This window comes from Cryptomeria japonica, chromosome 9 (assembly GCF_030272615.1).
Source record: "Cryptomeria japonica chromosome 9, Sugi_1.0, whole genome shotgun sequence".
NCBI classification, from domain to species: domain Eukaryota; kingdom Viridiplantae; phylum Streptophyta; class Pinopsida; order Cupressales; family Cupressaceae; genus Cryptomeria; species Cryptomeria japonica.
The window spans coordinates 111147211-111163822 of NC_081413.1; the positions used below are offsets into that span (position 1 = coordinate 111147211).

The following is a 16612-nucleotide window of genomic DNA, read 5'->3' on the forward strand; positions in this document are numbered from 1 at the left end:
AAAATCACCTAATTGTTGTTTCTCCCCATCCCTCAAGTTCATATCATGTATTAGAAGTTGCAAGAATCTAAGAAAATCCTAAGTTCATGACTATTTTAATCATTTCACATTGCTTTCACAATGTTGCAAACTTTTATGAGACAATCAGAAATTTTCCTACCCATCCATATCTAGTTCATATGTCCAATCCCACATAAATTTCTGCAAAGTCTTTTCGCTTCTTTCCTTCCTTTCTTTTCACTTCCTATTCACCGTTTGCCAGATCTTAGTGTGGAATTGGACATTTCTTCACCGCTAGTCCTCCTCTCCTTTCCCAAATAGATTTCTTGCAAAGCTCTACCAGATCTTCTTTTCTTTCCATTTTCCTTCATTTTCTCCCATTTGCGAGAAGTTAATTGCCATCTAGATATTTGCCAAATATGCAAACCCCTCATCCATTCCCACATCAAATTCTCACAAATCCTTAATCCCTCTTTCTCATTTTCCTTACGGATTTTCAAGTGGATCTAGATCTTTTCCTTTGCCCTTTTTTCCATTTCCTTCATCCACATCTCATGTCTAGTTCTGCAAGCTTTCCCCGCATCACTTCATTTCTTCCTTGCAACTCCTACCCATCTCCACACATGTAATGTTCCCTATTAAGACTTAACTTAATTTGCCCTAGAATTACTTGTTGAAGTCTAGATTAATGCCTTGATTTAAATCCCACAACCAGGTTGGTCAGCCATAGGAAAATAAACATATATTTCAACGATGTTCCAAAGTGAATTCTACCCATCATTGTAATACTCTTAATGTATATGCGATTCCCTTAGGGCTTTTCCCAACATTCCATTCACACTGCGAAGCACCTAGGAGATCATACAAGGTACATTGAGCCTTCCATCAAGCCCAGGAGCTCATTAATGGCATCCACCATACAGCCTCCCAGCCCCATTCAAGGTTACCACGACTTGAATGGACCTTTTTGCTACTTGCCCTCCTCATATGTCCTACCACCCCTCCATAATGGGATGGTGGATTGGATATAAACTTAAAGGAATCTTATCCACATTAATTATGCATACACTCTTGCTTCATTATTATACATAACAGAATACATGTATACATTCCTACCTCCTATCAAACTGGAGACCAATCACAAATCAAATCATATTGCTATGCATTATCCTCCATACCACAATAGTTGATAAGTATGTAAGTTGTTTAATATATATATTTTGAATCTGCAATCTCTTATTAGATTTAATGCTTATATCTTTTGATGCCCCTCCGTTGATTGCTTGGATTGGATACTTATACATTCCTATCAACGGTGAGAAGTCATGACCCCTCGTGTTGGTCGCATTTGTTTGTAAGAGAGGCGACGACTCCTGATTTGCCCATAACTATTCATAACAAATGTGTCACAACCCTCCTTTATCACCTTTGGATTTAAATACAAACTCTATTATATTTCTTTTGGATAAACTATTGAATGAATATTATAAAGGAATAAAAATAATAAAACACACACACACATGGAAAATATACTTTTTTTTTAATTGTTTATTTAAATTTCCTCACCCAAATTATGGCACATGTTGTAGGAAGAATAAGAAGCTTCTAGAGGCTTCTCCACCACCTTGCATGTAACTCCTCCCACTAAGTCTAATCAATTTGCATGAAGGCCAAATTGGGAGAGAAACTCTTTTTTTTAATTAAAAATTTAAGTAGTGGAATTTGGGGATTTTTCTTATAAAAGATATACAAGTTTTCAAAAAGGGAGTTGGTTATTCCATAAAGAAATTCTTCAAGTAAATTTCTCTTTTGTAGTCATATTTCATTTTTGAGAATAGCTAAGATTTTGTTTTGGAGGTCTTCTTTCAAGTTTGAAGGATCAAGGGAGATTCATAGGGGATTCTACACCATTTTCAAGCATCCAGGTTCTTTCAATTTAGTTTTTTTTTATGCATCTTATCCTTGCTGCAAATTAGATTAGATTAATTTGTTTAAGAAATTAGATCCATTAGTTTCAAATTTTTGATAGGAATTAGATTCTTTTGTTTAAGAAATTAGATCAATCTTGGTTTAATATATATTGCTGAAATTAGTTTGAAATCTGTTTTTGTAGTGGATTAGTTTGAAGAATTAAATATTGTCTTTCAATTCCTTGTTGTAGATTGGATATTTGTTAGTTTGAAGAATTAGAATCTTGTTTCTTACCTAATTGCTGTATATTGGATTAATCTTATTTTATATGCACACTATGAATTTAAACTTAAAGAATAAAATCTTCTTTTTTTTTTTCTTACTATGAATGAATCAAATCTTCCTGTAGGAATAAATTTATCTCTGTAAATTTTAGATTGAAAATCAGATTAAGAAAATACACTTATGAGCTTGCATTTACCAGCATAATCATCTATCTTTCATGGCTGGAAACGATTTATTTTTCTCTGGATTGTTTACCTCTGTGAATAACTCTCTGTGAGGAAGAAAAATATAAGTTTATCTCTGTAAATTTTAGATTGGGAATAAGATTAAAAAAAAATATACACTTATGAGCTTGCATTTACCAGCATAATCATCTATCTTTCACGGTTGGCAACGATTTATTCTCTCTGGATTATTTATCTCTGTGAATAACTCTCTGTGAGGAGCAAATATAAGTTTTATCTCTGTATAAACATCTGGCTTTCAATCACCTGTACTCTACTGGGATTGAATTATTCTCCCTGGATTGTTTTATCTCTCTGGGTTATTCACTCCTATGAATGAACCCTTATTATTACTTTAATATTTTTTTATCCTTATTGTTTAAAATCTACTCTCTGTCTATTTAAATTAACCTAGAAAACCATATATATATATATATATATATATATATATATATATATATATATATATATATATATATATATATATATATATATATATATATATATATATATATATATATATATATATATATATATATATATATATATATATATATATATATATACCGAGTTGATTAAACTATCGCATGAGAAATAATGCAAAGTAAAATAAAGTTGCAACGCAGTACGTAGTAGGTACTGTGAATGGTTGCATGGGATAACGGCCGCAGGCGGAGTTAATAACTCCGTAGGAGGAGTGTATATATATATATATATATATATATATATATATATATATATATATATATATATATATATATATACCGAGTTGATTAAACTATCGCATGAGAAATAATGCAAAGTAAAATAACGTTGCAACGCAGTACGTAGTAGGTACTGTGAATGGTTGCATGGGATAATGGCCGTAGGCGGAGTTAATAACTCCGCAGGTGGAGTGGTACCGTTACGGTACCCTCCACTAAACCATATTCACGCGGGTAGACTATAACATTCATATTTCAAATTCTTTTTTTATTATGGAATTTATTTGTTAATACTTGGTAATAAAGTTTTAGTTGTTAATAATTGATAAATTTTAGATTAATTTTTAATAGTTATTAATAAATTTTGGTTAATTGGTAATAATTATTATTAAGGTAATTGGTAAATAAATTATTGACAATTATTATTAATGTTAAAATTAGTAAAGTAAACTTGGGAAAAATTTAATAATTATAGGGATTATCGTATGGTAGATTATTGTGAAAGAATGGGATCTCTCAATCCATTGAGGATCTAATTGATTCTTGGGCGGTAAATTTAGGCTTACTTAAATCTCTAAATCTTATTAATATGATTGATCCAAAATCGCCAAAAGTATAAACTAATTGCCAGTAACTCTTCTTACAATAAGAGTAAACACTTCTTCATTTTGTATGCAAATGACACTATTTTACCTTGCTTTTATATTAATTCGCATTCATTATCTTCATGCAATTGCTCGTAAGCCCACAATCATCATTATCATGCCAATACATGTATTAAATTGTTTAGTTATTGAAGAATGGTATTTCTCCTTTTTCAAATAGTATTTAAGTGACACCAAAGTTCGCAAAGTTTAAGTTATGTACATTCATTTCATAATTATATTTCAAGCATGATGTTTTCATAAGCTCTTAGTTAAGAAACTAAACAAAGGAAGTTGGAAAACCAAAACCAAGTAGCGTTCGGTATATACAGTGCCTCTGGGTCACGCTTACGGGTAATGTCGTCGTGTTGAACTACTGCACTTAACGCCTAATAAAGCTACATCAACGACGTCTGTGGCATCATCCCTATAAACCGTCTGGGAGTAATAAGGAGCACTTGGAAGTTAAAATCCAAGGGGCGAGTAATCCCCCTTGGATCGATAATCTAATAAGATAATTCCTAAATGATTTTACATCCGTTGAGTTAAACCATAGCAAACCCCTTTTAGGGCTGGTTGAGTAAATGCTTTTATGAAATTGATTTTGAAGAGATATTGGTGATCGACAATTTGGTTAAGGGTGACGCTCATGATAAGTGTTAGGATGTAGTTATTAGGCCACAAACAATAGGCCATCTTGAGCCTTTGTTTAAGTGCTACCATCGTGGGTAGCAACCGCAGAGAAACTGTCTGGGACAATGACCCTAGAAAGGGTTGCGTACCCACAAATCAGTTTACATCAAACCATAGAATAGAAAATAGAACTACATACTTTACGCCTTGATCCCGTGCCGAAGCGGGTATGTAGGCAGTCTTGGGACGGAGTTGTCCCTCGTACTCAGGCGTTCGTGGGTGGGGTCTAGGCTTGGTTGAGTAAGAATCCTAATTGAAAGATAAGATAATTAAATTGAAAAAGAAATTCAATGCATACTCGAAAGGAATCCCGTATGGATTCGCTTGACTTCCCGAGGCTTTAAGCCAAATTCCGAGGCGGAATTCAAGCTTGTATTATTTTGATTACTCCTAAGGACGGCGACCTCGGTGCACTTTTGTTAGAAGAGTGTAGTGCTTAGTGAGTGGCTCAGGACCCGAATGGTCCCGATGAGTCTAAGTCTCTGGCCAGAGCATCTCCTATCCCGTTCGGATAGATGCCTACCCCGTATGGGTATATGCCTATCCCGTTTGGATAGATGCCTACCCCGTATGGGTAGATGCCTATCCCGTATTGGATAGATGGAATCTTATGTCCCGTATGGACAATTGCCTAACCCATATGGTTAGATGCTCATCCCGGATGGATGAATGCCTAATCCTAAATGGATGGATGCCCAGAGTATGCAATTGAATAAAATATAATGATTACATTAAAAAAAAAAAAAAAAAAGAATACTCAATTTTGTTGACTCAATTATGGTGGGTTATTACAAAATGCTTGGCTTAATCTTATTGAACCGCGTCTTAACATCCCTTCAGATCGCATCTTAGCAATGTTGCTTGGGAAAACGTTATCATTAGGCAAGGCGGGACAATCTATTATTATCACCACTTGCTACGAACTGTTATTAACATTATCACTGACTTCATTCATACTGAAATTGCGGTTGGATTAATGATGAGATCGCTGCCTATGCACCAATGTGGGGTTAGAATGTTTCCTTTCTATTTGTCTGGGTCTGATTTAGATCACTGAAAATTGTGAAGTCTTATATAATAAGACAATTTTCTATGCGTGGCTTTTCTTAATGTATTTTAGAGGTGGTGCAAATATTGGCATTATGGGAGGGGTATGACAACACATCCATAACCTCTGATTCCCCTCTATTTTCTCATAGTTTCTCCCCCAAGTCTTCATTGTGGACTTCCCCAACACATCTAAACTTCCACTTCAATATCTGGATCCTATATCCTCTTCCACACTAAAACCCTGCAACCTCTCCATGTTGTTTCGATTACTCATTTCACCCCTTTTGCAGAATTATACTAAACTTCAGGACCTCCATCCCATTATCCTCTCCTCACATCCCATCCTAATGTCCAATCCCACATCAAAATCTTGCATCTCACATCCTACACCTCAAAATTTCTACAGTTCTATTAGAATGTCTCCTCCCAGGATGCCTAATAAATCAAATTTGAACCTGCAACTGTCCAACCTAGTTTTTCTTGCCCAAAAAGCATTGTTTAATCCTAAAGGTGTGAAGTCAAATGCAAACTCAACAATACAGGATGAGGGCAGCCATGCCATCATTCATGAGTTAGGTGATTTTCAACTCCCAAGGATCTTTGCGTCAATTCATGATCATTCATCTCGCAGATTTCACGGGACTAATCTTCCATTGCACAACAAGGTTGCAATATCCACCCATTCATTGAGTTTCCACACACAACTAAGATAAAAGCTACCTACCTTCCAGCATGACCCGAGAGGCCTTTAGAGAGCTTGAGATGGATATGAACAAAGAAAGGAAGATTTCCACACATCTTTTGATACCTTTGGACGTCTTTAAGAAGCACAATTTCTATACCAAAATGTAGGGTTGGTGTCAAAGCCATGGGTGACCTGTGTAGTTGGAGGTGAAAATAATTCTTCTCCCGAGGTTGCTCACTGGTGGTTGAAGGATATATCTTTCTAGAATTTCATTTGCAAGGGATATGAAAGACATTGCAAACAAAAAACAAAAGAAAGAGGTTTCCAAGCTATTAGGATTACACTCCAACAAAGATTTTTAAGTCATTTTGCACTGTAATGATTTGGGTTTCATCCAAAAGGTGCAATGAAGTGTTGTAATTCCAAAATAAGTTAAATGTGAAGATTCAATATCTTATGAATATCTCCATGTCCCCTTTCAAATGAACTCTTCTCCTTTTTATGTCTCATGTTTGAGGGAGTCACAACTCTTCATTTCATGTCTTTTGACCATTCATTAAACTTAATTAAATTTTAATTATATTATATCTTATTTTTATTCTTTTATATTTTAATCTTATTATCACTATTTATTATTAAATCCTATTTCAAGGAGGGGACAATACAGGTGTAAAAGCATCCTTCTTGTTTAATATGTATATGTTTAGCATCAAATCACATTAATCTACCTTTAATCGGTTCCTATTTTTTCTACATTATGATAAACAAGTGGAAACTACAATATTTAGTTAGAGCAATTCCATTTCCTTTTCTTCTGTGAATGTTGCTATGAACTCTAGCCTAAGCTTTTTAACCAGTAAAATTTTCTTCAATATGTTATGTGTTTCAATAGGAAGCTCTTATGTTCGTGTTCGTCCTACTTTTATATCTATTGAAATTTCAGTCAATGATATCTCACATGCAAAGATTTGTGCGAAGTGTTTGAACAAATTAAATTTTGGTCTGTTGGTGTGGAGTTGTTAAGTTGTATAAGTCCATCCATGAGATACCAATAAATCTTTTTAAGGAAGGTGGCAATGGAGCATGATCAAATTGAGCAACATCAGTGATCTGGGGAGTTGTAAACATTTACAGTGATACGCAAGTTAGAGGAAGCTAGGCCTCACTACCTGTCATCATATACAAATTCTTGATGAAGGATGAATTGCACATTCTAAGCAAGCCGATAAATTTACCCTGGAAAACCTGAATTCCTGGAGAAAACTCCAACAAGTGAGGATTAACACTTTCCACAATCTCCAATTGGGATTACACTCTTAGGACTCTTAGGCACACAATCAGCCTGAAATCAACTTATTTCAGTCCCTAAGAACATTACAAAAGCTCAGCTTTTCTCTTTTGTCTATGACTGTGTTTTTGAATGTATAAACAATGCTAACATTCAAACAAATCAACTTAAATCTTTCAATTGTTCTCTCTATGGATGTTCACACAAGTGTTCTGAGCTAGAAGAACCATGTCAGGAATCCCATAAGCCTCTAGAAACTGACTGGAACAGGAATTCCAGGCGTTCTTGGGCATTTTCTGTCATTTCTATCCCATAACAAAACCACCACTTTTCAACCGAGATGAAACCACCATTTTTGTATGAAACCACCCAACAGATCAGAAGCCATCTCTTGTCAACAGTCACAAAATGCCACTTTCTTGACAAAACTGCCCCAACATTTATGAAACCACAACTGTTTAAAACTCGGGATTTTGTACAGAAGCCTGAAATATTTTATTTCTCTCCAAATTTCAAACTTCTGATGCCCGAAACCTGCTTCATTTTTCTTATGAGCCCACTATAGTCTATACCAATAAAGTGAACTGATCTTTTTACTGATCATAAGGAGGAACAATCAAATAAATTATTAAATTGCTAACCTACATTCTATCCAAGACCAATATCACTCTTATACACATCAAAAGTTCATTTCTTATTAATCATTTTCCCAATTCAAATTTAGGTCATATTTACCATGAAAATTCTTTCTGCACATCCTTGAGAAAAAAATGAAATGCTGGTTATTTGTTTCTAACTTTCTGTCCTATGGTTTCACGGTGTTGAGAAGCTTCTTCATGAAGAAATGCATTACCTTGTTTTTTTATTTTCAGGACTCCATTATAGTTGTACTTTGCACATTTTCACAACTGTTTGGGCATCTAGTTTTCTTATATTTTGAAAGAAAATTGACATGATTCTCTAAAATCATTTTCCTGACAAGACATTGATATAAATAATACTAATAAATACCAAGTTTGAGAATTGAAATATATGTATACAAACAGTTAATTAAGTAACTAAGAGAATGGTAGCAGTAAATTAAATGTGCCTAAAAAAAATTCTCATGTAATACTTGTGTGAATTAAAACTTATAGCCATCCGACAGATGATTGGTGATGCTTTAATCAGGGTAACATTGGATTTGTTGCCTTTGTTGCAGATTGCTTAAAAAAAATTGAAACCTTAAAATATCAAGTGAGAGAAAATACGTACACAGGACCAGATAGTATCAAGAATATGATTAATATGCTGTGAGGGAACATTATTAAATTGCACATGATGGAAAAGACTTTAATGGAAATAGGTCAGCTAGGGCAAATGATCTTTTTCTCCAAAAAAATTATTCACATGTTAGAGATATAGGTAGCTTTTAAGGTCACTGTCAAGTGAGACACCAATTTGATGTATGAGACACCATTTGTGGAAAGCCTCCAAGGGGTCCAAGGGGATTATCTTCCCATTTAATTATATGAAGTTCATATCAGCCATGCATCCCTCATATCCTCCAAATTTGTCCCTGTGCCCACATTTAGTATAATTCACCATTAGGCTCAGTATAGACAACCTCACAATCACAGTTACAAAAGTCTGCTCAGTTCATCCAATCAAACTTGTAACCACAACTTTGAGAACCACAATCAATTGTTTAATGCAATCTCAAAAGAGGACTGGTCAGCAGCTGCACATCTCAGTTTCTTATAAAAAAAGAAAATTGAATCATTAGAAACTATGGGAGAAAAAGAAAAGTTAGTTAACAGGAAACTTGTCATGCACTTGACATCTAAAGATCAATTATTCTTTTATTTTCTGTTAGCCTTCTGATAAAACCAGTATATTATTTGGTCACTTTGGATGTGACAGTCTGACTCCACTTTTAAGTTGATTAAAGTAAACTCAGAGCCACCCTAGATAGAATTTTTGTCTAAATGGGCAATTAATTATCCTGTAACAAAGATGAACCATCATTCATCTTGACAAAAAATCAAACAAACGTAAAGGTTCGAAGAAAAATTGCAAAAGGGGGATCCACCGAAATAGCTCCCAAAAAATGATTGCATATCTCATCCTAGATGCCTTTGTTGATGTTCTCTTTTTATGATAATGAAAGCATTGATAGAGAGTTCCAGGTAGAAGACCTTATCATTGAAATGGTAAATAATGATCTTAAACAGAAATCCAGATAGATATAAAGTAAATATAGCCAGTTACAGAAACATTTTAAGATAAAAGAAGACAACCTGAGCTCCCTCATCACCAATTGGATTGCCAGAAAGATGTAATATCTTTAAAGTGTCATTTCTTGGAAGAATATCGGCAAGTGCTTTCAAGCCCTTAGCAGTTATACCATTTGCCGAAAAGTCCACCTCCTCTGCAACCTGAATGATGACATTTTAAGTATACATTTCCATATAGCTCAATTTTCAACCATAAAAGCTTCAAGCATTTCACATATTTCTAATCCAAATCATCACCAACAATATACTTTTCCGTTTTATTAGGAATTTTACATCTATTGAGAGAACAGGATAAATAGTGAAAGTAATGATGAAGTGACAGAATATAAGTCTAGCAAATGGAAATCAGAATATGCAATACTAACCTGATTGTAAGCTAAACTTTCAGCCAAAAATATCATTCCATCGTCACCAAAATTATGACCTGAACATTTATAGCAATCAAGGTAATCAGACGACTCTTTTTTCTTAAAATCAATGATATCAACCAAAAAAAATTCCGCCTTGTGATAAGCATTGCATCCCATATTATTATTAAGATACAATGCACTAGCAAAAGACTAAAATCACGAAAAAATGTTTGTTATGTTAGTAACTAACATAACGAATGAAAATACCTTTATAAATAAATAAATGTAAGTTAAACAACATAGTCCAGCATTTTTAATAATTTGAGGTTAACTTCCCATTGCTAAATTTTGCCTGCTCACTTAAAATGTACAAGTTTCCTTCCAAGAACTAGTACACAGTTGTATACGGGCATACAATATCATGTTTAACTATGAAAATCTCAAAGTTTTAATAAAGTTCCCTTTCAGTTCAGAGTTTGATCTCAAAATCCGAGGGGTTGTGATGTAATGGTTTTGAAAGGGGGTGAGAAACTTGTAGGAGAATCACCCAGGGGCAGCCCATAACTTAAGCAGACATACAGCAAGGTTGTGGTGCATTGGTTATGGCTATGCTTACAAATATTAAGTATGTGGTCCAAGCTTACCCCACACCATATTTAAGGCAACCAATAATCCCAACCAAAACTTACAAAGCAAAAAAATAATCATTCACCTACTTTCCAAGGTTACTAGAATCCATTCACTGTTTGGCTTCAAATATAACCCTACTAACTTGCCAGGTTAGCACTTCACCCAAAATTTACAACGCAGAAAACTAATTATTCACCTACTTTCCAAGATTACTAGTATCCATCCACTGTTTGGCTTCAAAAGAACCCCACTTACCTGCCATATTAGCAATTCTCAATGTACGAAGCCCTCTTGCCATATCATTGAGACGGGCCCTGGATAACCTCTCAAGTTTAGCAACTTCGACTCCAGCAGATAAAGGATCTTTAACACCACCGGAAGGCATGCCAACAGAGGGCACATTGGATATTGCAACTTTAAACATCTTCCCCGCAACCTTAAACAAAGCTGTCAGCTGAAAAAAGATAAATTAGAAATGCAGTCAACAGCTATTGAATCTCTATGACCATTCATATCAAAGCTGAATTCTTCATTAGTGGTAAGCGTTACGAGAACACAAATGCATGAATGCCTAGTTTTATTTTTTAAAGATCTTTTTAATACTTGTAAGTTATTATTCTTTTGACCTACTTTTGATCTCTGGTGGAGTTCCTTTTAGCGCTCATTATTAGCTTCTTGTAAGTTGTTATTCTTTTCAAACACCCTGACCTGCCTTGATCTTTGTGGACATTAGCATGAGTCCATTTTATTTCTCTCTTTTGACAGATTACAAGTTTACAAGTAAAAAGACTAGATATCATCTACATTATCTGTTTTGTGTTTACTTTGTTGACACTGTAGGTTTTATCATCATGATCCATCCTTACAACTTTAAAGTTAAACATTAAAGCCAAAAACATAGACCAAACAAAGACAGACACTGATTATGTGAAAGCATTATACATTGAAATTTAAATCAATTTTATTTATTTAAACAATGATATCCAAAGTGGCTACAAATACCCATCAGAACTAGAGAAAGTGCCATGAATTGAATAACAATCAAAATGCCAAGAGTTGTTATAAAGTTAAAATCGAACAAAAACAGAAAGCAACGACAGAAAACAGTTCTAAACACTAGATTGCTAGCGTAGCAGCAAATGGCCACAATGACCAAAAGAAGGGCCATAGTTTCGTCTGCTTGAGGGAAAGTGGTAGTGTAAATCCCTTCGGGGCATCAAGTGTGTACCTCTTTAAGGCAGATTATACTCCAGACTTAAAGCCTTAATAAGCCAGCAAAATGAAGAAGATTTCTACAAAAACAAAAAAAACACAAAGCAACATCCTCAAAGGTGCAATGCCAGAAAAAACAACAATAAGAAATAAAAACATGCAGCAACATTTTAGAACAAAGATTTCCATAGGAGGACATATGTTCCAATGCTCTTATATATTTCTGCCTAGATGTTTTAGGTCTTAAGTTCGAGTGACCTACCTCACTTGTACTCATGGAAACAAAACTAGCTCACTCGAAGCGTCATATCCAGAAAAAATTTGACAAAAAAGGTAACAAATGTCAGAGCTACAATTCCTAAACAACTCAATAATCACAAACAAAAACCTTGGGCAATTAAGAACCATTTTATCAATTACTGAATGGAAAAGGTATCTCCTGCCTCAAACTGATGCCGGTATTAAAACTGGTATTTAAGAAACGTACCAAAAGCAACAGCCAAGACCACCCCAGCACCTGCAACCAATACAATGAGCTGCCCACCAGGATTTCCACTTCCAGGGGCAGCCTTGGCAATCTCCGCTTTATAAGAAGAAGAATACTGCCTGCTCCCTGCTCCTCTGATGCTGCTACCTGCTCCATCACTGATAGCTTGAACTTTCACCCTCATGTGACCTATCCCTACACAGCTAATGCTTCTTGTGTGCAACGGATTAAATACCAGTGCTTTTCCCATATAATTACAATGCGAATAACCCAAAATCCTCGGCACCGTTCTCAGTTTTTGGGCATTTGTGGGCTTAATCTGCAGTATTGTTTTAAGTGACAAGAAAACAAATGCAATGATTAGATTTCATGCATTTGATTGCTTAGTATGAAATTATATTGTAACAACTTCAAATTTTAAATATGATGGTCTCGGGCTTCATGCGTTTGACAGAGAAATATCACAGCGACATAAATCTCTGAGATTTGGTTCTGATGATTGAATGAAAAACTTAAAAAAAAGTTACTGAAAATGAGTGACGCGAAAATACCTGGTAAACATTGCAGATAGAGATAGAGGAGGCCATTTGTGATCGGGTAGCTGCTGTCTTCGCAATTTTTCTCTCCTTTACTACTGGAAGCGTTGGATTTATGTTGTGTCCCCAAAGTTTTATCCTTGGGTTTTATGTTTCCATAGGTTTTATCCAGCGTATTTATATATTCAGATATTTCACTTCAAATCACGAAATTTTTTATTGATGTTTCCCGTCAAAAGCCACACATTTTTTCAAAACAAAATATGTGGAGCTTTTTCTTCACTAAATAGTGTGATATTTCTTCTCCCTATACGAGGGATTTTATAATAACTAGTAGTTGGGGGGAGTGTTGCAACACGACGTCCATAGGTGAATATTAGTTGGTTGTGATTTGAATAAAGTCAAGTGAACATAACATGTTAAGAGTAGGTCTTTAAAATAATTATACATTGTGAAAGGAGATATTTTTGGAGAAAAAAAGAAGTGAAAACTTTATTATATGAAAATGTCAAATTGTATATAACCCAACCAATGTTTTTTAGTTGATCCTAAAATTTGAATTTAACCACCCACCAACCTCCATGCCGCAGAAGGCAGCATGATGTACAGTACCACAGAGCAATACAAAGGTGTTATTAGAATGGTAGCTTGTATGACAATATTTTTTGCTATACAGAATTATAAAAGCAGACTATTTTAGACTGTATAAAACCCAACCAATTTGATGTGTTGGTCCCAGAAAATCAAAATTTTCCACCTTCCAACCCCCATGCTAGATTTGTCAGCATGTTATATAGCCATTTAAGGTATTTATTTGTGAAGTACATAATCCAAGTTATCTAATATGTTGGTCCCAAAGTTGAATGAAAGCATTGAGGAGTTGTTGCTCTGAGAAAGGCATTTTGATGTAGAAGTGGAGAAAGCCTTGTAATCTCAATGTTGTATTGTATTGTATTGAAGTTGTGTTGATCATGCATTTTGTTGTTGGACAGTGTTGTAGATTGTATCAAACTCATCGTTGTGTACCTGTCAGCATTAAAATTGTATTAGAACATTGTAGGTGCATTAAATAATTGCAAGTGGAAAAAGTTGGAGATAGAAAGGAATAGGAAAGGAAGGCACTCCGAGTTGTTGAAAGTGATGTGGACGATATGTCTGATGAAAGTTTGTTGTGGTTGTTAAATCTGAAAAGAAGATGAGAAGTGCAAGCAAAAGTTAGCATTACTAAAGTGGAAGGTCAAACAGATTGAGATAGCCTTGTATCATGTGTGGTTTAAAACGATCTTTTTTGATAGCCTGCAAGGATGAGAACAAGAGAGATAGCGAGACATGAGATATTGTAATTGTAGGAAGTAAACAATAGAAAGAGGGTAACAACAAGCAAGTAGAACTGTGTGAAGTGTGAGTGGAGGTGTTGTGCAAACCTGTATTGTTTGAATGTGAACAACAATGAGAAAGACAAGTATGTAAAATTGTAGAAGCAGTGGAGAACGAAAGATAAGCGTAGTTGGAAAACTTTCTTGCGGCGATGGAACCTTTTACATTTGTTGATGACATGTGGAAATGCATGAAATAAGATATACAATATGCTAAAGGGTATGGACGTTGTGCTTGCAGTACCTATGTTGGACTTTTTTGCAAGAGTTTTGTCTTTGTGATCTTAGAAAGCTTAAGCAAGCGAGATTCTTCGTTCTTTCTGGAAATGGTTGATGGACCACCTTGCAATTTGGAGCACCTCTCATAAGTGAAGGTTGGGTGAACTTGGAGATCTTCAATTGATTTTACTCGAGATAGTGTTGTAAATGTGAGACCCTGTTTTTCTATTTTCCCAATGTCAATTGTTGCAAAGTCTAGTGTGAGTCCCTATGATTTGTGGATAGTAATACCCCAAGCCATCGTTAATGGGATTTGTGTGCGGTTTCCTCTAGTAATTGGTGGAATGGGAACATATTTTGGACTGCCAGCATCCCATGGTGGTCCAGTGTAATGTTGGAAGAGGACAACAACATATTTTGGTAAATATGATGGTTTAGATTCTAGAACCTACATCGTAGACAATCATTTTGATTTGTCCCAAAGAACCATTGACAAGACCAACTTCAATCCATAAATTTGCAATGAGCATGACTTGTTGGTCTATAGAAAGAAGAATTTCAAACGAGAGTAACTCATCTTGGTGACTTTGTTTGTCTATGTGTGTTGCTATGATTGTTGGTGCACGTGCAATGGGTGAGTGCAATTGCTTTAACATTTTAATATTGTGTGAGTTTGAAGTTGCATTGGTTGCAAACAAATGTTTTTTTTTGTCAAAATGCTTGATGTGGTCGAGAGTGAGGCCATGTGTTGAGCGCATTTGAAAAGTCTCCTAGTCTGATTGCACTGGTGTTGTGTTGCATGCATTTAGCAAAATTTTGCGAAATTGCATCTGTGATGGGGAGAGCCCTTATTGGCGGAAAGAAACATCTAAGGTGACAATATCAGTGAAGGAGTGCCATAAAGCGAGCGTTGTTGAGTGGGATGCATACAATGGTTTATCCATAACTGGGGGCAACTGGTCGAGGTCGTCGACCAGCACAACTGAGAGGCCTGCGAATGGTTCATGTTGTCTAGTGGGAAATGCCTCTCGCAATCTGTTATCGACTTTGATGAGTAATTGTGGGCCAAGGAAACTCATTTCATCAATCAAAATGTATCGTAAATGCTTGCATTGCTCTTGAAACATTAATAAGGAATTCCTTGTTAAAGGATGGTATTCTTGAATAGGTATGTGGAGGGCAGCATGGATTGATGTTGCTTGAATGTTATATGTGAACACACCTGTTGGTGCAAGCACAAGCAATGGGTATACTTTTGGATTTAAACTAATATTTAGCTTATTTCATATGCGGTCAATAAGAAACGATTTCCCAGTACCTGTTGTGCCTTAGATGATCAACCGTAATGGTGAGGCATTCAAATTTTGTGTAGCATGAGAGGTTATAATATCAAGTGCAAGTTGTTGATTTGTTGCAAGTTCAAAAGTATTGGGGTGACTTGAGTGAATGTTGCCAAGGGTGGCGATCGATTGACTTTTTTCGGTTGAAATGAATTGAGGAGCTATGCTATGAAGGAATTCATTAGGTAGGGATGCACTCCAATTAAAGTGGAGGTCATAATCACGTCTGCCAAGCCTTTGAAGGGTAGTCACATCAAAGTTGTTTGAAACATCCATTTGTGAGAGGAACTCCCACTCGTAAAGTTCTTCATTAGTAGATTTTGGAATATCTTCTAAGTGTGGGTCTTCATCATTTTCAGATGTGAAAATTTCTTGGACACAATTAACATGCCATCGGACGTAATGAGTTCTATGAAGTTGTTTCTAATTCAGTATAACTTCATCAGTTGATGTTCCTATGTGTAGAATAATGTTGCGGAAAGGCTTGTACAAAAGCAACTCACTCCAACAAAAAGATTCAAATGTACTGTCATCTTCTGCAGGTAAGGATTTGAACTGGGGGAAGACATTTACAATGGCTTTTAGTTTTCTTTTTTGTGATGTTGGTTGTATGTATATTGTTGGGTTGAATGAAGCAAAGTAACGTTAGATAACTCGGTCGATCTTTTCATGTAGGCGGAAATGAAAGAAATGGAAGGCTGA

General features: G+C 35.3%; 1 protein-coding gene across 4 annotated transcripts in view; it reads right to left on the reverse strand.

Moving 5' to 3' along the window:
• LOC131062793 (uncharacterized) overlaps positions 1-13148 on the reverse strand; it is a 34748-nt gene extending 21600 nt beyond the window's left edge. The window contains exons 1-5 of one of the 4 annotated variants that reach the window (XM_057996523.2): positions 12991-13148; positions 12440-12758; positions 10996-11187; positions 10126-10184; positions 9764-9901 (exon numbers count right to left, since the gene is read on the reverse strand). In XM_057996523.2, coding sequence (XP_057852506.2) covers positions 9764-9901; positions 10126-10184; positions 10996-11187; positions 12440-12758; positions 12991-13026 — 744 coding nt within the window. In that variant the 5' untranslated portion in view covers positions 13027-13148. Of the gene's footprint in view, positions 1-9763; positions 9902-10125; positions 10185-10995; positions 11195-12214; positions 12393-12439; positions 12759-12990 lie in introns of those variants that run through there. The other 3 variants (XM_057996524.2, XM_057996526.2, XM_057996527.2) reach the window with 3 other exon arrangements.
• Between the last annotated feature and the right edge of the window lie 3464 nt (positions 13149-16612).